This window comes from Dunckerocampus dactyliophorus, chromosome 13 (assembly GCF_027744805.1).
Source record: "Dunckerocampus dactyliophorus isolate RoL2022-P2 chromosome 13, RoL_Ddac_1.1, whole genome shotgun sequence".
Taxonomy (NCBI): domain Eukaryota; kingdom Metazoa; phylum Chordata; class Actinopteri; order Syngnathiformes; family Syngnathidae; genus Dunckerocampus; species Dunckerocampus dactyliophorus.
In genome coordinates this window covers 25,600,148-25,627,206 of record NC_072831.1, presented here as the reverse complement: position 1 = coordinate 25,627,206, position 27,059 = coordinate 25,600,148, and the positions used below count along the sequence as shown (strand labels likewise).

The 27,059-nt window shown below is 39.5% G+C and overlaps 1 protein-coding gene across 5 annotated transcripts in view; it reads left to right on the top strand.

Annotated features, from left to right (window-relative positions):
- The first annotated feature begins 5 nt into the window (after window positions 1-5).
- cdin1 (CDAN1 interacting nuclease 1) overlaps window positions 6-27,059 on the top strand; it is an 81,716-nt gene continuing 54,662 nt past the window's right edge. For 4 of the 5 annotated variants that reach the window (XM_054797517.1, XM_054797522.1, XM_054797519.1 and 1 more), the window contains exons 1-6: window positions 6-129; window positions 339-457; window positions 17,094-17,139; window positions 20,175-20,239; window positions 20,875-20,935; window positions 24,083-24,155. In XM_054797517.1, the coding sequence (XP_054653492.1) occupies window positions 357-457; window positions 17,094-17,139; window positions 20,175-20,239; window positions 20,875-20,935; window positions 24,083-24,155 (346 nt within the window). In that variant the 5' untranslated portion in view covers window positions 6-129; window positions 339-356. Of the gene's footprint in view, window positions 151-338; window positions 458-17,093; window positions 17,140-20,174; window positions 20,240-20,874; window positions 20,936-24,082; window positions 24,156-27,059 lie in introns of all 5 variants that reach the window. The other variant, XM_054797518.1, reaches the window with a different exon arrangement.

Sequence of the window (27,059 nt, the reverse complement as noted above, 5' to 3'; positions counted from 1 at the left end):
CATACGCCCGTATACTCAGCTAACGGCCGATTCAACCTATCAAGGCGAAGCTTGCGAAGTGTCATCGCTTCAACTTCCTAGCGGGAAGCGGAAGAAGCAGGAGCTGCATGGAATAACGCCGAATGAATGGTAAACAATCCGCTTAAGAAGGTGTTTATTGTTCTGTAATCATATTTACTTACCTTAAACATACATTAGAGAATCATCTATTATTTAAATTCGGTGTTTTACTGCACAATACGTAAATAATGTGTCGCGTTTGCCACAATGTAGGACTAAACATAACGGTGACATAACGCTGTTTTGCCATGCATCATCACTTCCTTTTTTGTTTACAGTATATGCAGTAAAAGAAGATGCGACTCTCCCGTGCTGAATACAAGGAGATAGTGAGATGGACAGAACAACTGAGACCAACACGCCAATGTATGAAAATGCTAAAGGAAAGATTTCCAAAGTAAGACACCAGCTCTTTATCGTCGTTTATTGTGACAGGACATCTACCTACCATACTTTATAGGCATCTTGCGCCATAATATGCATTGCTTGTTAATGAGAACTGCATAGTATCATACTGAGAAGTGTTTCTAATGCTAGGCTGTTACCTTTTTTGGCTATGAACTTCTTTAGGCGTGATGCAATGCAGCTCTTCACTCTCAATACTGTGTGTAATAGAATCACATTATCATCATCATCATTGTTAAATACAGTAGGTATGATTCTTGTTTTTGTGGCCATTAAGTCCTCCTTTGAGTAATCATCCTCTGCAAAGTGAGCCAGTGTATTTTGCCATGCAGCCCTTACGCATCCAGAAATCGAAGAGAGAGGTTAATGGTTGTGTTTGCCTTTCTCCTTGACACCGAGGGCCCTTACTTTATTGAACGGAACACGTGTAATCCCCCAAAGGCTACCAGGACAGCGCCGCTGATCCCATGGAGGTCACTTACAAAGTCGCATGTATTCGGAGCTTCCTACCTCCATTATGCCCTAATCACCAATCTAGAGGAAAGTATAGCAAGTCCCCAGAGGGGATGCATAGAATGTAAACTCGGGCTGGGTTGTCACTGTCAGCATGTTACTACAGAGCATTGAGGCCATATTAAAAATAATAAAAATAGCCAAATTATATGTACAAAGTCATAATGTTCACAAATAATAATAATAATAAATATAATAATATTCTGACTTTATTCTCTTGATATTGTGACTTAATTCCTTGAATTTTAAGACATTATTCTGGACATTTTCAAGCTTTATTCATGTAAAATGAGTATTTATTCTTCTAAAATTTTAACTTAATTTTTGTAAAATTATCAGTTTATTTGTCATAATATTGTAATAATATTGTATTGTAATTGTAATAATGATTGTAAAATTATGACTTTAGTCTTGTAAGTGACTTATATATTCTCCATTTGTCTACTTCATTCTCATACAGTAAAATAATTTTTTCGTAATATTGTGACAATATTTACATAAAATTCCGACTGTTTCATAAAATGATAAAGTTCATTGATTCTTATGAAATTACGTTTTTATTCTTGTAATAATTTGACTTGTTATTTATTCATTAAAAAATCACGTTTCTTTCTTGTGATATTCCGACTCAATTTTTGTAAATTTCCCACTTTTCTTTTTAACTGACATGATATTCCTCATATATACTGATTTTGTCGTATTTATATTTCTATTTATATTTATTCTTCTAATATTTAGATTTTTGTTTTGTTTTGCAATCCTACTACTTTATTCTCCAAATATTCTGACTTCATTCTTGTAATGTTCAGACAATATTTCAATATATACAGTATATTTTTACTTTGTTCTCATAAACCAGCTAATAGTTTTTGTACTGACTTTACTCTCAGAAAAGTATTACTTAATTCTTGCAAAATGTCAGGTTTCTCGTAATATTCAGACTAATCCTTGTAAAGCAACAACTTTAGACGTTTTAAACATTGTTCCCTTGTTTTATTTTTAATGTAGCTCTCGTACTCTTTCCTATTTAACAAATCATGGCAAGTTTTTAAAATAAAATCTGCATCCTGTTAACTTCGGCATGAACACTGTGTGGTACGTCACGTGTATTTTGAAGTCCTTGCATGTTTTTGGTTCTCTTGACCAAGCCCACTTTGGCACACAGTCCAAATGCCATTTTCCCCTCAAAAAGAAAGTGGTCCTGGTAAGTGTAATAATTAAAGCAAAACACGGGGAGCATTTTCCTTCCAATAATTCTGCACAATCTCAGCCTCCCTGAGGTGCTGGCTCTTCTGTTTAGTCTTGCCGGCTATTGTTATTATTTCGTTCAGCATAACCAATCTTGGTGAGGCCGGTGCTCTTTACAATCCCAGAGTCTCCTCACTGGGCCTGACAGGCAGGCGCGGCAGCAGTGTTTTCACAGCCTGCGAAATTATTCTGCTTGTCCAATCAGCTGAGCTGGACTCAGGAGGGTTAGTGATTGGACTGGCAGGAAATCAGGCTCTTAAGACATAACATATCGACTAGGCCATCCATCATCTCTTAGCATGCGCTCGGGCACGCCAGTCAGCCGCCCCCCCTCCTTCTCCATACCCCCCAAGTCCCTCCGGACTGTGTGGGAGCCCTGCCACTGCGTAAATATTGGCCGGGGATGGCCATGGCTGGAGCACTGGTTTGCTTTGGACCTTTACTGACAGAGCGAGGAGAGTCATTTTTTTCAGTATTTCGTAATTAATACTTTAACATTACAATACTTCAGATTTGCATGAACTGCAATGTAGTATAAATATAACAAGGCTACTGTATCTGTATTACTGTTAAAATAACAGGACAGATGATGTGAAATAAACTTTATCATCCTAAATTTCTTTTATTGGCAATATTTTTATTTCAGTATTGGTATCGACCCAAAATTTGGCTGCATCCCAAAGATATAAAGACAGTTTATTGTGCAGTATGTTATCCTCTAATTCAGACATCTAGGTGAATGAAGGCCAAGTCACTCCTGGTAAAACTCAGCTTTTATTGACTCACTGACAGCAAATCATATTGGAGTATTATTATTTTATTACAGTGAAACCTCCAAGGTTAATTTGTTCTTTGGTTCGTATGCCTATTGAAACAATTTTTCCCAATAGGAAACAATACAAATAGCTGTAATATCTACATCAGTGGTGTCCAAACTTTTTCGAGCGAGGGCCACATAGTGGCAAATGAAAGGATGCAAGGGCCTCTTTGATATTTTGTAATGACATCCCACAAAGTTACATATACACTCCTAATCAAAATCTTAAGACCAGTTGAAAAATTGCAAGACTTTATATTTTGCACTGTTGAATCTTAAGGAAGTTCTAGTAAGCAATTTATTGCAAACATGCCTTGAAGTGAAATAGGCTGTTCATCAGCTGATCAAAAGTTTAAGAGCACAACTTTAAAAGCCAAAGTCTTGGCAAAAATGTGAATTGAATGTCATTTTCTGTATTCACACGTCATGATGCAGAAAAGCTTTCTCTTTGAGCATGGTCGGATTGTTGATCTGCACTAGCAAGGCCGCTCGGAGCGCGCCATTGCTGCTGAGGTTGGACCGAGGAATAGAGTCATTTGAAACTTCTTTAAAGATCCTGAGGGTTATGGTACAAAAAAGTCAAGTCGTAGACCCAAAAATGAGACACGGACCATCCTCGGCCTAAATAAAGGTTGGTAGTGGCGCCGAGTGCAGTCCAATAATCATCAGAGGGCAAAGGATTTAAGAAGGAAAAAACGTCACCAAATGCCTCGTGTCCTTCAACGCCACAAAATTGCCCGTTTGAAATTTGCACGAGAGCATGGAACATTGAAAGGTGGAAGACAGTTTTATTCTGTGATGAGAAAAAATACAACTTTGACGGTCCTGATGGCTTCCAACGTTACTGGCTTGACAAGGAGATCCCACCTGAGATGTTTTCTACATGGCACAGTGGAGGGGGTGCCATCATGATCTGACATGCCTTTTCCTTCAATGGAACAATGGATCTTCAGGTTGTGCAGGGGCGTCAAATGGCAGATGACTATGTGGAGATGTTGCATGGGGCATCCCTCATGACTGTCTGTGTGGTCATGAGTGGGTTATTCAACAGGACAACGCTGCAGTTCACAATGCCCGCCTGACAAAGGACTTCTTCCAGAGAAGTAACGTCACTCTTTTGGACCATCCTGCGTGTTTCCCTGATCTATATCCAACTAAGAATATTTGGGGATGGATGGCAAGGAAAGTTGACAAAAATGGACATCAGTTCCAGACAATGGATGCCCTCTGTGAAGCGATCTTCACCACCTGGAGCAATATTCCCACTAGCCTCCTGGAAGCACTGGCATCATGCATCTCATCCAACCATCTTCTATGCCGCTTATCCTCATTAAGGTCGCGGGGTATGCTAGAGCCTACCCCAGGTGACTTCAGGCGAGAGCCGGGGTACACCCTGGACTGGTTGCCAGCCAATCGCACGGCACATATAGACCTACAACCATTCACACTCACATTCATACCTACGGGCAATTCAGAGTCGCCAATTAACCTAAGACATCAAGCATGCCATACCAATTTTTCAGGTGATTAACAAGAATGAGTCCTTTTTGAACATTTAGGGGGGTGTCAGGGTTTGTTTGTTTGTTTATTTTTGTAGCTATGGTCTTAAACTTTTGATCAGCTGATGAACAGCCTATTTCATTTTAATGCTTGTTTTGCAATAAATTGCTTAATCATTTTTTTTGTCTCACTTCCATTTCTTCTTTTTGCATTATAAGCTCCACTTAGACCCTTCTTAAGATCCAACAGTACAAAATGTAAATTCTGCAGAATTAAAAAACTGCATCTCAGATTTGTGATATAGGTGAAAAAGTGCATTATTAGTATCAAATTTGGTATTTGCTCTTTTTTTTTTCCCATTTTTGTGTTTTTTTTTTCATTTTCCCCCAAAAATGTATTAATAATTAATACTGCATTATTCATTGACGGAAATAATTATTTTATTTATTAAATAATCTTCATATATTTTTTCATAATATTATTCTTTTATTCCCATTATATTTTTACTTTATTCCCATAATGTAATGTTTTCTCCATAAAATAACTTTTTCTTGTTAGAATATGTCTTTGTTCTCGTAATAGTTTTACTTTAATCCAGGGATGTCTGATAATATCGGCCTACCGATAGTGGCATTAAAATATTGATATTGGTATTGTTTTTTTTTCCCCCTATAACTAAAGCCGATGTAGCCCTTTAACTGCCAAAGTTGCAACATTGTTGAATTTGCTGCTATGGCGCCTCGTGTGGTTAATACCTCACACCAGGAGATAATGGACATCTCTGTAATTTCAATCTGAGCAGCATTTGTGGGCGTGTTTCTGTGTAGAGTTTGGGAGTTTGTGGACTTTTTGGACCAGCGGCGAGGAGTTGCCGTGGCAGTCCGCACAGGGCGCGTGATTGAGCCGATGCTTTGCTTGGCCGTGTTCGGGGTGGCACGGCGTGGTGGGTTGTCGGGGCACCGCTGGTGATGGGGGGTTGGGTGTTACTTTGCCACGGAGGCACAACAGTGAATCCGGAGGAGAGGTTAATGTCAGTTGACTGATGTCATATGATATCTACAAAGTGACGTTTACGATGTGGGTGACACATGCGATCGACGTAATGGGCACCCCTGATTTAGGTGTTAATTAAGGTATTATTTAGGTATATGCTCCAACTTGCACTAATACTGAATTTAAATCACAGCTGTAATAACGGAACCCGTTTGTAGACCGAGGACCACCTGTGCTGCGCAGTGATGTTAAACAATAGCAAGCAATGAATAATGCATCGGCCCATTTTATAATCATTGCCTTTCAATTTGGGACACAAAATGGGGACGATTCAAACTTTTGACAAAGTGCAAGTAAGAGACAATTTCAAGGTAATTTCCACGGAGGGTCTGTCATTCTCTCTGTTGGATTATGAGTGGAGGTGGGTGGAGAGTGGGAGGGTCCCACAGACGGACTGTGCGGACCCCTTCATCTGTAACGGCTGCATAACACAGATGTTGGGAGTCATCTGTCAGCCTGGCTCTTCTCTTTTTTTCCGGGTCTGGGCTGCTGCATGGTGAGGGGTGGGAGTTGAAGCTTTGGACACGGTGCTGTCACAATAGAGACATGCAAATATCGTGCCCCCTCTGTGGTGTCCTGCCCAAGTATCTAGCAGACCAGAGCAGGGAGACTTGTGACATCAGTCCTATTAGGTCCTTCTCTCGCCGTGCATTAGAATTGGAAATGATGGGCTGCTCTCTGAGGTCTTGCTTGGCTTCCCCAGGGTGCAGAGGGGGACTTCAGTTCTCCACCCTTTTGTATAAGAAGAGAGGGGAGGTGAATTCTCTCTGTCGTTCTGTGGTGCTTTATGAATGGATGTGGATGTAATGATTACCCCCCCATTCAGCCCACTCGTCATATGTCGTTCATTGGGTGGTGTGCAGATGCCACTGTTTTGGGAAGTGCTTATAAAGTTTAGTGTGACACATCTCCTCCTCCTCTCTCTTTCCTCCCTTCCATTACTTTCACACATAGCTCCCTCGTGAGGAAGGGTTTTTTTCTGACTCGGGGCCCTTAATGTGTCGTTTTCATTGGCACCGAGGCGGGCTGCAATATGGTGCTCCAGCTCGCTCGGGGAATATGAATGTTGATTAAGCATGCGTTCAGCCTTTTGAAATTCAGAGGCAAGTGTCAGAATAATGGATGTTGAGCAAATGTCAAGCATTTGTTAATTTCTCAGTTATTGGGGGTTTATCTAGCATGATCTTTTGGAGGCAACGCAAAGGGCAGGCTTGTTGTGGCATGTGCCATTGATATGGTGATTTCTCTGGCTCCAGACACTTTGTTTTTGACGGCTCAAGACGAAGCAGAGGGACTCGCTCATTGATTATTTATCGTACCTCTTGTGTGTGTTTTCTTTTCGCAGTGTTTAACCAGTGTGTAATGCATCCATGCTTTTTACACATTCATCTTAACTTGTTGACTGTATACCCTGTGTATGTTTTCTTGCGTTTTTTTAACCATGTATGCACTATAGTGTACTGAAAATAGAGACTTCAATAACATGCTGTGTATATTATATAAAATGAAAAGCCTAAATAACACACACAACTCATTTTGTATGCATACTTTTCATCCAAAGATCCAAAGCAAAGCATGATTTTGCTGACATGACAAACAAGGATTGTGTATGGAGAGCAAATGCAGTTTAATTAGTAGACATCTGCCCTTTTTTGGTTGGAAATGCTGCCATTTTAAAAATATATAATAAAGTTGTATTATGATTTGTTATACATCATTTTTATTTATCTATTTTTTGTAAATATTAGTGTATTATTATATTAATCTCGGTATTTTAGACATTTCTATCATTTTGTAGTTCATTTTGTTTATAAATCTAAAAAAATATATTTGAAGCTTTATTTGAAAATATTTTCAGACTTCTTTAGAAAACAATTTGACCCTTTAAAAGTATTCAAGACTATGAATTTTGTGAATTAAAAAACAGTTGTGCAGTGTTTCCTGCAATCTATTTAATTCCAAAAAAACATTTCCACTGCATTTCAACCCTGCCACAAAGGACCAGCTGACATCATGTGTGACATCATGATTGTCTGGTTAACACAGGCTACAGGAGGTGCAATGTGGACCAGCACTGGACAACACCGAACCAGCTCTTTTTCAGCCCATTGTGCATCATCAGTTTGTGACATGAAAAAGTTTGTGAGAAAGACAAATAAATAATACATAACGGTGGAACTTACGTTTCAGCTGCCGAGACTCATGACACCTCATATAACAACTCGGACAAAACGTTACACTTCAAACACACAAGTGTATATGCAAATGAGCTGACGTCTGCATTGACTCAATGTGAACTTCAGAGTATTTCCGCATTATTTGTAAGTTGTTGTTTTTTTATAAATATTCAGACAAGAAGGAAAGTGACTGATTCAAAATCATAAATATGGCGTAGTGTCCCTTAGACTATTCATGTTTCGGTTTTCTCCTGATCTGTTTTTTTCTAATCAATACGTTTTGGGTAACTATTGTTTTACATCCTGTTTCCGTGTATTCAGTCTTATTTTTTTTTATTTTTTATTTAAACGCTCTAGACATTCTAATTACAAAGTTAAATACTTAACATTTATTGCTTTTGATACGGCGTACTCGCATTATAGTGCCGTATAACATCATTACAGTAATGAAAAAATTGCCTCAAAATAATGTTGACAATAATATTGTTTATCGACAATTATTGTCCAGCAAAATTTACTACGTGAGGGGTTGCTTCTCAGCCAAGGAAGTGGACTCACTCACAATTTTACCTATGAACATAGCCATGAATAAAGAATGGTACCAGAACAACTGCCGGAAGCAACTTCTCCCAACCATCAAAGAACTAGCCTTTTCAAAAGGCAAAAGTGATCACGAAGTGGCTTGGGGAACAACATAGTAACATAAGATCTGACAAAAAGATATAAAAACACTGAAGCAGCAAACTGTGAAAACCAATACCTGTGATATTCTCAAAACCTTTGGCCACGACTGTACAAATAATACAAAGAAATTCTCTTGTGTCACTTCTTTGTGCCGTTTCTTTATGTCACAAACAAAATTGAGCAGCCTTTGAGTACTTTTAGGTGAGGGAAGGGCCCACAGCATCACTTGCTGCTTGTTGAAAAGAGCAGTACGTGTATTCATTTCCGAGTCTCCAGTAGACTCTTCACTGGATTTGTTGATAATCCAGGCTAATAACCCATCTAACTGTTCATGGATCTTTTTGACAGTTAACATAGTTATCATTAGTGTCTGTTTAGCCATATTGCACTGAGCTGCCAAGAACATGCGTACTGTTGTGCTATATCGTAATAGCTTCCATTTCTTGTTCTACACTTTCCCCTCCTGCCACCAGTGGTACAAATTCTAAATAGTACAACTTAAACATTTAAAGAAAACAGCTACAGTATCAAAACCGTGAAAGTCATGTATTTTGAAGCCAGGAAGTTTATCTGTTGGTGAGAGCTCTCGAGCAAACTCCGGTGCGTTGCGTCACATTTAACTTCCGGTCGCTCGTATATCTCGTGCTTAAATGGGCCCTTGAAGGATGAAAGGATGAATGAAGCGCAAGCCGAGAGGAGCAATATCAAAATAAGTGAAAGCCGTGCTGAGTTTACAGCTTCACGTCAGGCCGAGGGATTCATGAATAATAGATGCAATCAATTACTTGATTAGGAAGCACAGGAATGACTACTTCCTCTTCATATCAGGAGATGTTGTCCAAGTACATTCAATAGATTGCAATGCTTTTTCAGCTGATTGAGCTAAAAACACTGAGCTAAGCATCCCTCTTAAGTAAAGTATTGCTTGTAAACTATTTTATAGGGACACTTTTTAGGGTAGAAACTGTCTTTGGGGAGGTTATTGGATACATTTGATGTACAGCAAGTGCATGTTGAGAAAATAAGCTTTCGGACAGTATGAGCTGTTCAAACCGTTGCATTAGCATTGTCCTTCATGTTGGTTCAGTGTGCTTTGTCTTTAACAGTTTAGGGCACGATAGAATGACTTTTAGTTCAATTCTGTTTGAACACTGATTTAAAACAGAGCAAGTTTTGGACATTTGTTTACACAACAACATAATACTGTTTCCATACAAATGTGTATAGTGTTTCTTTACTAAGTAACATTGCCAACTACTGGCCTGGAATGGATATTACAGTGCTTTAAGTAGTTTTTGCAGGTCAATATGGCCAGGGAGTTTTGGCAGTGTTGTGGGCACAATCGAAAATGTTAAATCATGTTACAGTTTTTATTGTGTGAATGCTATATAAAATGCTTTACCCATTTTTTAATGTATTTATTCCATTATTGCTTCCGTCTCATGTTTTTGGCCGCCCACTCCGCCACATTTCTCAACAGATTAGTGTTTTTTGTAAGATGACGCTGTGAGTCAGACTGTTATATTGAGTAATGACCTCCTCCAATTGACAAGCTCGCCGTGGGTTTTTTCATAGCTCATGATTGGCTCCTGTCAAAGAGCTGCCTGGTGCTCACAGACTTGTGTGCGCCACAATATGCCATTTTATGACATTTTTTTTATGCACACATGTGCGGCTTATAGTCCAGTGTGGCTCATATACGTACGAATCTTTTTTTTTTTCCTCTAAATTTTGTGTCTGCGGCTAATACACCGGAATTTACAGTAATCTGTTAATTGTTATTTTTTTAGCATATTGATTGTAAAGGGATGAGCAAATCCATGTGAATGCTCTGAGCTCCTGTTTCAGTGTCAGTGAGTTGAATGTATTTTCAGTTCCCATAGATGCTGTTGTGCTTCTTTCGATATCAAGCAATAGTTGAGACTGAATAAACAGCGCTTCTGCTGAAACATACAAGCATCGTACTTGATTGCCAAAACAACAGGCTTGTATTGAAGGCTTGAAATAGCTCACAACAGGCACAGTAATAATACCGAGGGATGCTTCGATCGATCGGCCGCCAATCTCTATCGCCCGAAAACATGTGATCGGCATATGCCGATAAATGCTGTTCAATGCCGATCACAAAAAGCGTATTGAGCCGACAACGGACACACATTGTCTCGTATTTCTACAAGAATCAAAACTATGGATTCAGTTTGACAGCTTGACACAGGCTACGCCAATCGATGCCATCATGTTTGATCACTCCCTTATCAAACGTCTTGACGTTCGACTTATCTTGCATCTTTGTTTACATGCTTTGCCTAGCTGTCAGTGGTTACTAGCTGTCCATAGTTATCTGCCTAGCTTCTCGCCTTCAGACTCCAAATATGACTTTTTACCACAGTGACATTTTGAACAAATTTAAAACAAACAAGCAATGCGGTTACTTCGGTGCTCCTTTTTGTCCCACAAATGTTTTGTCCCTACAAATGGATATCACTTTCATGGGGTACATACTAACTGTTTCAAGTGTCACTGGACAATTTTGCTCTTTTGTTGTCATTACACTAATTATGTATAGTCTTCAAAACATTATTTGTGTGTGGTTGTTTAATGAACATAAACACATAGTGTGTCCAGCCTTATGATGGTGATGCTATATCAGCTGGTATTGAGTAGCTCACCAAAGTGTCAAAGAATGTTTGCTTCAAATGTCAGTAGGTTTTTATTTTAACTGTTCAATTCAGACCTTATACCTTTTTTAATCATGACAAATGATCACAAAATAGCAGAAAGATGATGGCCACACTGTTTGAGTGGAGATCTGCTTGGTAAATATAGTAGTGTACAATTTAAATGTTGCCAGTCATAAATAATAATAATAAAAAAATAAAAGACAGATTGACACCACTAATAGTGATGCAAGTTGGAGACCCCTGCAACCTGGACACTGAACTCATTCTGTTTTAAGTTAAGCAGGACAGATTTCTATTTAATAAAGATATTTATTTGTTTTTTATGTTAATTTTCTTATCTTGAACTAAAAAATAAATTATTGAACCGTTTATTTCCCATGTATTTATATTACACTATTCCAAAATATGCATCAAATTAAATTCAGGTTTGTGTAAAATAGTACGAAAATCGTTTCACACAAATTAAGGCAAAAAAAAAAAGACAATCCACCCAAATGTTTATTTTTTAATAATTACCTATTTGCAAGGGGCCCTTGGAACGGTACCCCTGACCAGTACCACATAAATAAATGGAAAAATCCACAGTTAATCCATGTGATTGGTATCGGCCGATCTCAGTCATGGATGATCGGTATCTGAATCGGCAGCATAAAACCCTTATCGGAGCATCCCTAATAATAACATAATGATAATAAAGATAATTAGAGTGAAACGATTCCTCGAGTAATTCGAATGCCCTGATTACAAAAAATGATTGTGGACTTTTCTCTCCCTCAAATCGTCACGTGTGCTTACATCACCAACTCGCTTACATCACCCATGCAGAGGAAGCAGCGGACGTTTGGCTGATGGAGCGGGAAGATGGAAGAAGCGAGAGATAACGGCAACGACAACGAAAGAGAAGGAAAGCAAAATAAAAAAAGACAAAAATGTTAAAAGTGTGGGAGCATTTCGGGCTAAACAGTTTAACACCGTGATGTGTATCCTCTGTGGCGTGGCATTTACATACCACAACAGAACATCTTTGATATTGCAGCAAATCCAAAGACGGCCAGAATGGAGTGGAAAACCAAAACAAGGTCAAATTAACGTAGTGCAAATCAATGACACAAACGTTTAATACTGTATACCTTACTACTTGTCGGGTGTGGAACTAAACGAGGGATTACTGTATATATGTGTTTGTTTCTACCTCCTCTAGTCAAATTATATCACTTAACACATATTGAAAAACTATTTTACCCCGCGGTTATTTTCATAGTGATGTGCTGCGAAACAGATGTTTGCATTTTGGCTATCAGCGTGGGTAATTAGTCGCATTAGCATATCTAGATGTGCGTCTTTTGATAGAATATCGACACGTGGCAGAGGAAATGTTTTGCATACTGTTGTTCATCAGTGAAGTTCTTATATATGAATTTTAGCTGTTGTCCTTATTGTTTAGCTCCATCGTCAGTGATGGAGAAAAGTCAAAGATGCTGTTCTCTGTCTAAATTAGCATGCCCTGAAGTGTCGCATCAAGCATGCAGATCCACCAAATGGTACCACGGCACCATATGATCCTCATGTCATTAGCCAGGTGGCTTTCATTACCTAAATTACAGCTATTGTTTATAATTAATTATTTGTCAATTGGAAGATTGTGAATTTAATTGATATTCTCAAATTCTCCCCCATCCCATATTAATTTGGTTGATGGGCTGTGTTTAGCCTCTTTTGCTCTTTTATTGCAAATTCTGTCATGGAGAAAAAAAAAGACAGTTCTCTAATTGAAAGTTGAATTTGTGACATTCCGAAGCAGTTGATCACCAAACTTAACTGAGCCTGAAGCAGCGACCAGACAGGCAAACCAGCAGAATGACAAAGTGGAAGGCGCTAATTATTTTTAATCTCATCGGTTGCTTGACTATTTTGGGGTGCATATTATTGCCCTCCCCCGTCTTGCATTGTAAGAGGAAGATAATTAGGTTGAAAGTGAAGGATTCCTTAGCCACTCTACTGTTTCCCAGCCTTCTGTTTTCTCATGTTCTAAATGACGAGAGGGTCAGAAGAGTGAAATTTAATTTTAATTCCAGCAAAGGTCAATTCAAAGATGTTTTTTCATGCAGAAATGTACATTAATTGATCGATTGTCTCAACAAATATTAACAAAAACATAGATCTGATCGTTATAATTCACTGTATGTTGAAATGATGTGTCTAAAGGAGAATTGTGAGATGAATTTCCTTGTCAAGTACACACAGAATGTTGAGATTTTATGAAGGATTTTATGAATCCCCTGATAGATCAGCGCTGATTTCCTTAACTTTGGGGGATCAGCGACTGGACGATCTTTACATATGAAACTGATCTCATCCACAGATCTTATCCACATCTGCAAAGGTCTGAAAGTCAGCCACTGTCCCCTTTTGCTCTGCAAGACTGACAGCTAGTAATCGAGCTAAAGCTAAAGCTAAAGCTAAAGCTAGCTGGAGCAAAGAGCCAGGCAGCGTCCCACTGTTAGCGCTTATGAGCAGTGGACTTAGACGAACAGCCATTTTTGGTGGATGTGCACTTTACTTTTGGTAATAGGCTCAAATCAGGTCTGCAGTGTAACCTGTTGTGTAAGTTTTTAAAATGTAAAAAATAAAAGACTGAAGCATCTGACATCATTTAGTAGTTTGGACAGCAATTTTCTAAACTTTTCATTTCTCTTTGAGAGAACTACATCATGTGCAGTTAAACCAGGTTGGTCCTGTTCCACAGGTATTGTTCAGTGTTTTTCTTCAAACTAAGATTGGAACATTGAAGGTGTATGCTGACAAAAAATGTTATCGGCCAAAATTGGAATCAGCAGGTCCGTCTTTTTAAAGATCGGTGATCAGCCAGAAATTGTAATCGGTGCACCTCAAGATTTTATTGATAATAATAAGATAGGGTCCTTAAAATACCTTTTATTTGTATATGAAGTGTGTGTGCCTTATCAAGGCCTCTCGCAGCGCGCCATTGCTGCTGATGTTGGACGCAGTAAGACAGTCTTAAAAGATCCTGAGGGTTATGTAACAAAAAAGTCAAGTGGTTGACCCAAAAAAAAAAAGTCACTGTCCCTTAGCCGGCGGATCCGACTGGCTGTCCATCAAGACACGGGGCCCAAATGACGGTTGTTACTAGTGCCGCGTGCAGTCCAAAAATCATCAAACAGCATCTGCGAGAAAAGGGTTTTAAGAAGACAACATGTCTTCAAAGATCTCATCTTCTTCAACGCCACAAAACTGCCCGTTTGAGATTTGCATGAGAGCGCCAAACATGGGACATTAAAATGTGGAAGCAAGTTTTGTTCTCTGAAGAAAAAGACCTTAACCTTGACGGTCCCGATGGCTTCCACAGTTAGTGGCATGACAAGCAGATCCCATCTTAGATGTTTTCCACACGGCACGGTGTGTGGGGAGGGGGTCAGCCGATGAACAGCCTATTTCAATTTAATGGTTGATTGATAACTCCCATTGTCTCACTCCCATTTCTTCTTTTTGCATTTTGAAGCTCAACAGTGCAAAATGTAAATTCTTGCAATTTACTTTCAACTGGTCTTAAAATTTTGATGAGGAGTGCATAGACAAACAACCATTCACACTCAAATTATGATGATATATTTCAAATGTATATAATATAGCTAAATGTTTTTTATCCATTCATTCATCCATCCAATATGGTTTTCATATTATAAATAATTAACAATTACATGAAATTATACAGTATTATAGGACATTTCTAAGTCAAACTAACCATCACAAAGCCTTTATTAACATTTTAATTGTTGTGCTTTTTCACTTCTGATGTTCTTGTCTTAACATACCTTTTGTTTGGAACAAGTGGCACAAAAAGCCAAGGAAAAAGCAAAAACAAGCCCCTTAGTCCAACAGTTGTATGTGATTTTAGAGGCATTTTCTGGAAATTGCACAACCTAAGGGGTTTATAAAGCAAAAGTAGTTATTTTGGAATTGCTGCTGCTGCTACAACTGTAAGGTTGCTTTTGGCTCCATATTTTAATATCTAGCAAGCTTACTGTGCCCAGGGGAGTTAGTGATACATTAATTTTCAAATAAGTCACTTCTAAAGCACTACTAATGGAAGAAGGGGTATTGCTGTGTAAAACTGGAGAGACACCATTAAACCCAAACTGCTCTTGGTTTGCGTCCAGATCTGGCCACTCATCTCATATTGCTCTGTTTTTTGTATACAGTACAGAACTTTTTTCAGAACATTCCTTTTGTTTCTCACCTGTATACGAGGGTACTGCTTTTGTCTCATTTTGATCACATTACAAAATGCACGGACCCAAGAAGTAAAAACAAAAGCTCCAGAAGATCTTTGTGCTTTTGAAGCAGATATATTTTCTTAGATATTAAGGGCAGTTTATGTCCCTTTTAAAGTTAACAGGGTAAAGATTTAGCAATTAGGCCGTAATCATGCTCATTATGGAGTAATCCATTTAAAACCTAACAGATGTCTGTTCCAGCGGGGGGATCGCGTTGGTCCCATGCCAACAATAAGGCTGTAATGTTGTTGAAATGCTCAGGTGCAAGGTTGAAGTGTGGAAGACATTTTTCCACCCCTTCCCCTCCCTTAAGTGTCCACATGTTGACAGTTGACCATTTAATGCCCACCTCCCCCCCTTAATTGCGGTGGCCCCCCTTCGTCCCCAAGCATCATTGTAAATTAATGCTGAAGCAGCAATGTTTTTTTTTTCCCCCGTGTCCTCAAAGTTTCTCTCCTTTTGTCTTTGACTCTAAATTTTTTAGCCTTTTTTTGGATGATGCCTCTCATCTCTGCAGTGGGCTCAGAGTGATGGAATGTGCAGTTTATCCTGACGGGTCAGTTACTGTTTATGGCAAACAACTAAAATCCAAGAAGACATCTTTATCATGGAATTAGGTGAAATGCATATATTAATGTACAGTATATAATGGTCAGTTTGTGAGCTCTAACTGTCCACTCTTTCAAGTTAAGCTTGTAACGGACTAGGCAGAAACAGTGTCATACATCTTCAGAATAATTGATCAGAATAATGAAAACAAACGATTAATTCCATAATTTATGTACATGATGATTATGTACATCTATTTGCTGATTGTGGAAAAAGTATGGAATTTTAAGACGTCAATGTCATATCATCAGTTTGCCATATTGGTCTCGGTAATAAGTCTACCACACCAAGTTCATTCTGGAGTTCAGCGTCTCTGTTGAAGCATGTCTCAAACGCCAGGGCCCATCCCCACCCTCTCAGCAGCTAAAAGGTAAAAGGAGGCCACAACAGCTATAACAAGCTATTAATACAAAATGAGGCACAAAAGCAGAACATCCAGTGTCTTTTCCTCCTATTACATACTGTATGCAATGTTTCCTGCAATATGCAAAGGGGATCCATTATCCCTTATTCCACTGCAGTGCATGTTTCCCAGGTTGGTTGTGTTTGACATTGACTGGAGCCCGGGATGAATGTAGCTTATGGCTGGCAACCTTAAGGAATGGCCTGCGTCGTGGGAGCAACTGCTTCCTGCAGTGAACGTTTCCATTTTCAAAGCCCATCAGTTGCTGCGGGGGGGCTTCACATGTGCCCGTCTTAAAAGCGAGGCCCTCTTGTGACTACACGACCATTCAAACATGTACAAGTAATCAGGTATTACATAGATATTTTTTTCCTCCACAGTTCCACTCCATGTGTCTTAAAAAAAAAAAAAATGGAATGCATGAGCGAGTGATATAAAACCTTCTCATATCTCACTCACCTCCCCTCCCACGGCCTCCATTGTCAGAGGTGATCATCTGGAACAACTTTGCCACACTTGTTTTCATGTTCTTTTAGATTACAGGGCATCTGGCCCCACAGCTTTGAAGCCCCCCCCGCCCTTTCTGTTCCTTTGTCTATGTGCAATGCTCTTTGGTAATTAACTTTGTCCTTCTTTTATTTGTTCCAGTCACTCGCAGTCCACTCTTCTGAGCATCTTCTCCCTGGAGTACCAGGTTAGAACTTTTCTTCCTTTGTGAGCCCTGACAGGTGCCTAATTGAATGATGAATGTCCCTTTATTTCTTTGTAATTGAACTGCCAGCTCTCTGATTGGTTTGGAGGATGCCCCTCAAACACCCACCCACTCTTCCTCACGTTGACGGCACTTGCCTGCCCGATTCTCGGTGGATGGCTGCCAAGCCTCCCCATCCATCTGTCTAATAACATCTAGCCCCTGCTTATTTGGTGGACCTGTAATAAATTATGCTAAACCATTATTATTCTGACAATAATAATTTCCCCGTCTAGTGCGGCTGCGTGTGCTAAATGTTTGCTGACTCGCACTGTCACTGCCGCTTTCCACGCTTGACAGCCGATGATGATAAATGGCCGCCGCCGCCAGTGGCAGAAGGCAGCACGGACGGAAAATGGAGTCATTTATCATCCGCCTGACAGGTGTCAGTCACCCTGGCTGTCCCTGTGGAATTGCATTATTTTTTTTTAAATGTGTGTTGCAGTTTTTAAATAAGTTGATTTTTATAAACACTGCTCTTCCTCTCTTAACCCTTGTCCTCCTCATCACTGAGGAGATTGCATGGAAATGTCAGCTTGTGGAATAGAGTCACTGTCGTGATATTAAATGGAGGTTTGAGGTAGGGAAGGAGGGTAGGGGTGCACGAAGCAGCCTTGGCACACTTTGATCCCCCCACCTCTCCTCCAGGAAACTTATTGAAAATAAATCACTGTGACCCAAGAGCTCCCGTGCTTATTCAGAATACACAGCATGTAAGCGACGCCAAGACTCAACATATCGGCCTTTATTTTATTCATAGGGATGTAAAACACTTCAATCGTTAAATAGAATGTGATTTATCTGCAGTAACAGTATAGTCGTACAGTGGATCCCCGCACATTTACGATTCAGCATTTGCGACTCCACATAATTGGTAAACAAATATTTGGTATTATTTTTTTCTCTCTCCAAAAACACATCTCATTCACCCTAAGTTGGTAATAATTTTAAAACACTAGGGCTGTCAAATGATTACAAATTTTAATCAGATTAATCTGTTTATTAATCATGATTAATCACCATTTGCAACTATATCTGAAACATGCCCATTTTAACTGAATTTTATTGAGGGAAAGATAAAGGACAGGATTGAGGACAGGGTTATATATATTTGTATGTATTATCAGCTCTAAACTGAACTGAAAATTGAAATCAAGCTAAATGATAGAAAACGTCTGAAAATGTCTTTTGCCGAGCAACAGTTTCTGGAATAGTAGCAGAACATTTGAATCACACTTTAACAGCGTTATTATGAGCAATGATGAGTTGCGTTCAAAGACACCACGTCATTTAAAGTTGACTTTGCATGTTTTGAGTGCACTTTTTGGGATTTGCAATCATACTTAAATGAAGCAAATTGTACTTCCGCATCAAGAGTTACAAAATTAGTGAAAATATCTATTTATTGTTTTTTTTTTTTTTGTATTTCAGTTTATTTAGACCACACGTACGCGGATAATAAAGATGTTGTTGTGATGTTTGGAGTGTCTGTGAATGCATCTCGTGGTCGTCTAGTGCAGTGGTCGGCAACCCGCGGCTCCGGAGCCACATGCAGCTCTTCAGCTTTCTTGTTGCAGCTCCTACGCCGAGTTCTGTGATTTTATTTTTTCAAAACTGAGAAAATGTGCAAAGAGTTTGAAATCTCCGACTTACCGCCAGTCCGTGAATGCATTTACACTGTGTTCTGACTGCTGATTGGATGAGCAAGGGTTGGGGTCAGTTTCTTCAATCAATGAGACACGAAAAAAACGTCTTGACAGTGTGCTACGGCCCTAAAAAGAAAAATATCGGAAGAAAATAGAGAGTGTAATTCAGAATGGATATATTATTTTGCCTTGACTGCCAATGACGCTGGCTGACCCACCCGTGTGCTTGATATGTGGCGAGAAATGACAACAGAAAATATGCCGCTTATTCTCACTCGGGCTGCGGGGGTATGGTGGAGACTATCCCAGCTAACTTCGGGCGAGAGGCGGGGTACACCATAGACTGGTCAACAAGGAAAAATAAACAAAAAATGATTACTACTATTCATTATTGGAATGAAATATGGAATAATTGGAATAATTTTGGATTTCGGTGATGAGGAACGTACTGTAGTTCCGATTTGTTGATTTGTTTGCAGATGTGACGCGAGATTCTCGCGTCAAATCAGTCTTCAGCCGCTGTGGAAGCACGTTTTGTGCTAAAAATACATCAACACACTTGGATTCACGCTGTGTATTACTAACATGACAAAACACGTGCAGTATTGCACGCTAATAGAAAATGTACATAAATGGAGGCAAAATTTTGGCACGCATTTTCAACGTGAACTGAAAAAACGGGGCTGACGCTAACCGACAGTGGGGGCTTGGCTAGCGTCATTAATCTGTCGGACTTTAACCGAAACGTACTCTAACCAAATACATTTTTCCTATAAGAAATAAGGCAAATACAGTTCAAACATTCCAGAATGGCAAAAATGTTAACACTAAACACGTTTCAAGTTACTATTTTAGTTGTACATGCAGAAAAGTCTTTAAAATGCATATAAATTATGAATGAAAGGCTGGCACTTGTAACTTTCCTTGGCACCATTTTTGGTTATTTTGCAGCCCTGATCAATAAGAAAAGCAGAGGCTTGTGGGGTAACTGTGTTAGTTAGCAAAGAACTACAGTCAGCCGCTGACTGTCAGCCGCCATCATAGACGGGTGATGGAAATGACTCCCAGCTCCTGTTTCCATATATTAACAAGCTAATAGGATGCTAACAAGGATGTTTTGTGATTAAAAAAATACATTAAGAACACATTTGGACTCACGCAGCGTATTAATAACATGACAATACACGCACCATATTGTACACTGTCTGGAAAATGTACGCAAACTGAGACATTTTTGATGATAACCGACAAACATGCTAACCGAGGTTCTATTGTACCAGTAGTATTTTTTATTTTTTATTTTGATGACATCACCGTGTTTTCTCATGACAGAAACGGACCAAAAGAATAATCTCAAGGCACCATGCACCTGATGTCATTGAAAGCCACTACCAAAGGTACTGTGCTCTGCTTTATGTTATTACTCTGCTTTCAGTACTGTACACTTGCTAGGCCGCTGTATTCAGGATGCAGTCCAGATGGCTGCTCAATTAAGTGAGAATTTAGTTGGATTCCATACAAAAAGTAATGCACAGGTGTACTGATGTATTTTGGGTGGGTAAATATTCTGCTGCAACCTTAACCACTTTGACATTAGGGCAAATATTGAGTGAAATTCTAGTATTATACCACAGATGTAGCACAACATTATGTACACCTGCATAATCTAATGAGATCCAATACAAGAACTGTCCCATGGGGGTGGAAAGCATTGTTGTATGTTGCTATGATCTTTTAGATGCCTGCAAACCTTAAGGGAAAGTTCAATTTCAGCCGGGGAGGGAAAACAGCCTTTTTGGGCGGCAGGGGTTACCTAACTAACGAACCATTGTATTCATGCGTGACTTCGAGGGAAATTTGAAGCCCTCCAAGCAGCGCTGCTTTAACCACACAGAGCTTGCCATATGCCACCCTGGGCAAAGTCATCAGGGACATTAGCATGTCACGGCTAGCCCTCTAAAGCCCTCTTCTGTCTGCCTCTGTGGCCCATTTGTTGTCACCGCTTTTGTTCTTCTTTTTTGTCGTAATGAAGGTATCTGAGCGAGGCCAAGGCACATCCCGCCTCTCCCGTCTTGCTGGAGCTGGCCAATGAGGTAATGGTTTAACCCCCCACCCATCATCCCCTTTCATTGATGTCCTTATGTATCAATGCCTATATAGAGGTTGGCAGCGGTTTTTGATTTTCTCTCTTGTCTGTTAGTCATTATCAAAATTGGTTAAATGGTCAGCTCCATTATCAATTATTTAATGTAATTAACTCTCACCCCCGTCAAGCAGATGTGAAAATACTTTGTGTGTGTTTTTATCGAGCAATTTGCCGCAAATTGCGGCCCGGGCAAAGTTGCCGCAAACTGCAGACAGGTGAGGGAGGGAAGGGTTCAGCTGTTAATTCCTCCTCCTATCACTTCATTACTTCTTTAATTTGACATGATGTCGTAAAGGTTGCGTGTTAGGGTAACTCAAGGGTACCAATTATGACAATTACATGTGCAGGCTTTGTAAAAAAAATAAAAATAAACGTTTAAAACTTTAGTTTTTGCTGGCATTTTTCACAAGCTGAATATTGTATGTACACAAAAGGCCTGTCTCGCTCGCCCAATCTGTCTAAATCTGTGTTACTGGACATGATGCAGATGCTGATTATTGCACAGGTGTGCCTTAGGTTGGCCACAATGACAGGCCACTCCAAAATGTGCTTTTTGTGCATTTGTGTACAATATTCGAGGAAAATGGGCCTTTTGTGTACAGGAAAAGGTTTTAGATCTTTGAGTTCAGCTCATGAAAAATGGGAGCAAAAACAAATGTGTTGCGTTTATATTTTTTACATCTTTAGATAAAGAAAATACAAATATAAATGTCTATTGTTACTTTTTTCCATAAGAGAATTAACGGCTTTTCAATCTCAATGCAGAAAACCATTATTTTTGTTATTTATTCCACTCATATAGAGAGGTGGGGCCGCACGGTGGTCTAGTGGTTAGCACGTTGGCCAACACAGTAACAGCTTGGAGATCGGGAGCCCTACAAAGCTGTTACATCTCTTGGCTTATCTATCTTTTGACGTGTGGACGCTTAGCTTCTGCTCATGATATAAATAGCTTCCTGCTTCCATACCTGAAGGATCATGGGAAATGACTACACAATAGCATGAATGACTTAACATCCCTGAATTAATCAAACAAACAATTGAAATCAGCTGTTAACAGACAACACTGCCCAACAGAAATGACAACAAAGCCCTCTTCTGTCGTTAAAGTCTCTGTTTGGGAACACTTGGCCTTGGCACACTTGGTGAAATGCGTAAACGGGCAAAGACAAGCGGATAAGGTGAAAGTCGGTGTTTGGCAGAATTCGGGAACGGGGCTTTGTAGTATTCAGTATTATTTATCACAAATAGATGAGTTTGTGAAGTCAGATGCTCATGTATTTATTTGCCGTTTCTCTGCCTTGCTGTCCTGTCATTTCCATCTTATTTTGCCCATTTAAACGCATACATTAGAATTTTTATGGCGGGGCTTACGCCAGTCAAGTGTTTCCTAATCTAAAATCAGAGGAGTTCACATGCATCGGTGGCGCCTCAAAGCTAACTGTCATTATTCATTCTCTATTTAATTGACACAAGATTTTTTCCCCCTCTTTTAAAAGACTGAATCCAGCTCAGAGATAACCGTCTATGAACCATTTAACTGTCATTTTAATATGCTACTTAACATTTAAACCAAGCACTCATGGTCTCTCAGACCACTAATTGATGTAGTTCCATCCCTTTATGAGACAATATATCTCCAATGGAAAGAAATGATTAACAATGATGAAAACTGCTCCTAGAGCCTTTTCGCCCTGAGATGTCTCCCATGAATATTGCCGTTTTATGCCTAATATAGACTTTTTATGTAAAGGTCATTTAAACATACAGGCTTTAGAATGGATGCCAATACGATGAAGTATAAGCGCCACTCTCCAGCTGTGGGGAACAATGAAATCTGATCAGAAAGCTGCTGAAGAGTAATTATTTTCATCAGAACAAAAGAGGTCCTCTGACTCCTCAGTGGTGTGATCTTTATCCAGTCTCGGACTTGAGACCGGTAATGGGCTGGTGATTAATATGAAAATTAGGGAGGCGCGAGTACCTGAACTAATCAGGTGATCCTTTTATTCAGGCGGGGGGAATCTTGGTGATTTTTGCCATTTTTCACGTGTCAGCTCAGGGATGCTAGTTACCAGAAGCCTGTCATCCTCTTGGCTATCCAGAGGTGTTAATGGAGGGGAGGCTAATAAGCACAAAGAGGAAAAAGGCCTGCAAGAGACAAAGAGAAGAACAATGTAAGAGGGGAAATGCTGTACTGAGTCTCATTTATTGACAGTGACTTTATTTTATTATGGTGATCAGGGTTTCCCTGAGGATTTTTTTGAAGCTATGGTGGCGGGCTGCATGGGAGGGCAGACTGCCGGCGCTGTGTCGTATCGCTGCTGCATCTGCAATTATTATAATTTTTTATTATGACAAACATGTTTATGACTTATTTATTTATTAAATATTTCACTTTTTTCGACAACCAGCAGAACATGAACCGAGAACATTGCAACACTGTTCATTTGATGTAAAAGTTGCTGAGAGCACTTAAGTGACATAGCCATAGCCTGTCATAATAACATTAGTGGTTTATTTGGTCTCAAATAATGAGACAATAATATCGTTTAGCGTCAATTTGTGGGACAATAAACAGTTCAGTTCTTTCTTTTGTGACGCGGTTAAATAAAAAAAGTTTGTTTGTCCAGTCATATTTTTTTATTGTACTTTCCTAAAAAATAATGTTCAAATCTCATCTCGTCACATTCTTGTGGACCCAATCTCCTGTATCGTCTTGTCTAGAGTTGGGTGTCTTGTCACGCCCCAAGTACTGACCTGATATTCTGAGTGATATAGCAGTTTTCTTTATATTTGTATAAGCCAGTGGTTCGTAGTTATTTTCTGTCATGCCGCCCAAGGGAATTAAATATTTTCACACAGCCCCGATTTGAAATACAATTGAGAACCTGTAATAATAATATATTTATCTGTACAAACTACTGTATGAGTTGATGCACTCTTTTAAACACAAACCCCTTATCAGCTAGTTTCTACCATTTTGTTGTGTATGCCATTTCTTTGAAAACTGTGGTTCTTCATCAAATACTACTATTATCAAATGCTACTTTTATTTTGTGAGACTAATTACGTTTTTCGTCCTGTCTTCCAGGTGGATTTGTCTCCTGCGCTGATGGCTCGCATAATCCTGGACAGGTTTCTTCAGGACCTGGAAGGTGGAATGCGTGAGTAACACGTTTCCATTTGCCTCATTCTCCTCTCGATCACTGTCTCCATCAGTCTTAATTGCAGTCATTTGTCTTTGGAATCCGCCTCTGTTCCTGTCCCCACTTTTCCAGTTTACTTCTATTTTCCCTTTCCCGTTCAATCCAAATGAGTAACAGATTACTTCTAGTAGGTTTGACAATTGAGCGGTAGGAGGACCGCCGCCCCTCAACTGCTATTTGGATCAATGTGAGCTCATCTCATCAGTGTTATTTATAACATTTCAGTCCTTCCTTGTTCATTCTCGCTTGCATCCGTCTACCGTACCTTCTCCTCCTTCTCCTCCTGCATCCCCTCTATAACCTTCCACTGAGGAAATTGAGTTGGCCAAAAGTGACAAAAAAAGCAAACTGTTCCGAAGTAGTGCTGATGGATGAGCTGCAGGGGAAGCAAACTCCAGATTCTAATATTTTTTTTGAAATTGTCAAAGATATTGTCCAGATACCTTCAGAAAGCCACCCTCTGCAAAACACACTGACGATGTGGTATTGGGATAATTATTTTTACAAAGAGAATGAGTAATAGCATATACATTAAGCTTGCATCACCATGATTTTAATAGACCTCCAGTATGCAGAAGCCTGCGTTTCTGCACTCTGCTTTGGCAGAGATGATCAGAAAAGATGTGCTTGCGATTTAATCATGAACGAGATGAAAGTGGATGTGCGTTATTTTCAAATTCACCACAGCACGGCCATTTGTCAACGTCAAAATGTGATTGCTTTGGACCTACAGTAGCGTTATCTACTGCTTGTCAAAATACAAGTCGGTGCCGCTTGTAGAGCTGGTCATTCATCCAGGAAGATGCACACACGGTCTCAGATAATATTACACTGCTTCCCTCCATCTTTATACAGTATAAACATGATTTGCCTTTGTTCATCATACATTGAAAGTGTCATATTTAAATATCTAAACTTGCATCTAGAATGTAGGAAATAACTTCAACTTCAGTTGATTTTGTAATGATTGTTATTGTTGACTTAGACACGCATTGACGGGACAGATATGTGTATCTGTTTCGCCACTATTGTTCTTCTTCAGTCATTATTGTTGACTTTGATGCACTGACAGGACAGACACGTTTTGTCGTCATACTTGGTCTTTACTATAGACTTAGTTGCATTGACAGGACAGAGAGATGTGGATCTCTTGCTTCTTCTTTTGTTACCATGGTGGACGTAGATGAATTGACAGGACAGAGAGCTGTGTATCTGATTTGTAGCTACACTTCTTTTATTATTATCATTCTACATTCTATTGTAGTTTTATTGGTGCCTTGTACGCGATGACATGACAGAGAGGTGTGCATCTCTTTCGTCGCTACCCTTCTATTATAATTGTCGGCATAAATGCTTTGACAGGATATATACGTATCTCTTTCATTGCCACACTTAGTTTTTTATTATTATTGCCGACTAACTGTGTAGTACAGGTTTTGTCGCCATGCTTTTTCTTTTTTAAATTATTTTTGACTGTGACCAATTGACAGGACAGAGTTGTGTGTTTCTGTTTCGCCACTATTCTACTGTTATTATCAGTGACTTAGAGGCATTGACAGGACAGAAATGTGTGTTTGTTTTGTCGCCACACTTCATCTTCAATTATTGCCATAGACTTAGCTGCACTGACAGGACAGAAACATGAGTTTTGTCGCCACAACTTGTTTTTTTAATTCATATTTCTGCTGGAGTTGAACAGCTGCTGTCGTCTTAATGTCCAGGTAGAAGCTGTAGTAATTCTACATTTGATCAAAGTTACTTAACATTTGCCAGATCAAAACACGTAGATGTTTGGACTTGTCTGCACTAGGGCTGGGCGATATTTAGTTAATGCACGATATCAAAACTGGATTTGCGCTGTGTTTCCCTCATCCCTGCATACAGGAAGAGGGAGGAGGGGCGGAGCAGAAGCCCGACGGCTCCTGTCGAAGCGACAGCGTCTGCGGTGGAGGAATTAGTCGGCAAAGAATAAGCGGTAGCTCAGTACTGTGATAGCACTTTGAATTCAGAGCATAACATCACCACCTAAACAAACTCCAATACGAGGAATGTGTGACGCTGCGCGCTGTCTGGCGCACTCCTGTTGCATTCTTCATGAAAGGAAAAGCAAAGTGGTGTGCTATTATATATAAAGAGGTGTCCTGTCACATTGCTAAGATACGGTTCTTGTTGCAACAGTGGAAAAAACGGCTTTAAAAACCTGCTGAAAACGATGGACTCACGATGTCCAGCGAGCTTCGCAGTCACAATTATTTAGCACGAGAAGTTCGACCCCACAAATGTTCAAGGAGGTTAGACAGACAGTTGCTAAGCCTAATGCAGTTGACAGGTTGGTGTACCTGGCGCAAAATAAAGACATGCTTGTGTCTTCTAAAAATGTTTACCTGAAAAATGCTACTGTTCAATTTTTAAGTATTTTTGAGTTTTTATTTCCTCTTAAATCGGGCACTCCTTCATATTTTGTTCTTTAGTTATTAACCGGGGATTTGAGCTTTTTTTTCTGTGATTCATGCGTGAAGCTTTAAAATTTAAAAAAACATCTTGACACGCATATTTGGCTTTGATTTTGTCTAAACTCACTTTGTTTAAAAAATATCAGGATATATGTCATATATCGATATTCAACCTAAATATATCAGGATATGAGTTTTGGTCCATATCACCCAGCCCTTGTCTTCACCCTTAATCACTGAGTGGTACTATTTAAGCTTGTTACATTTGGCTGAGTCCCAACTTCATAACACTCCTCATACGTAGAAGAGATCCGTGCTGACATTTTAGGGACATGGTTGATATATTTAGTGAGTAGGGTGCACATTAAAAGTGAAAGACAGGAAGTGTTTCTGGCATTATGTGTTTATT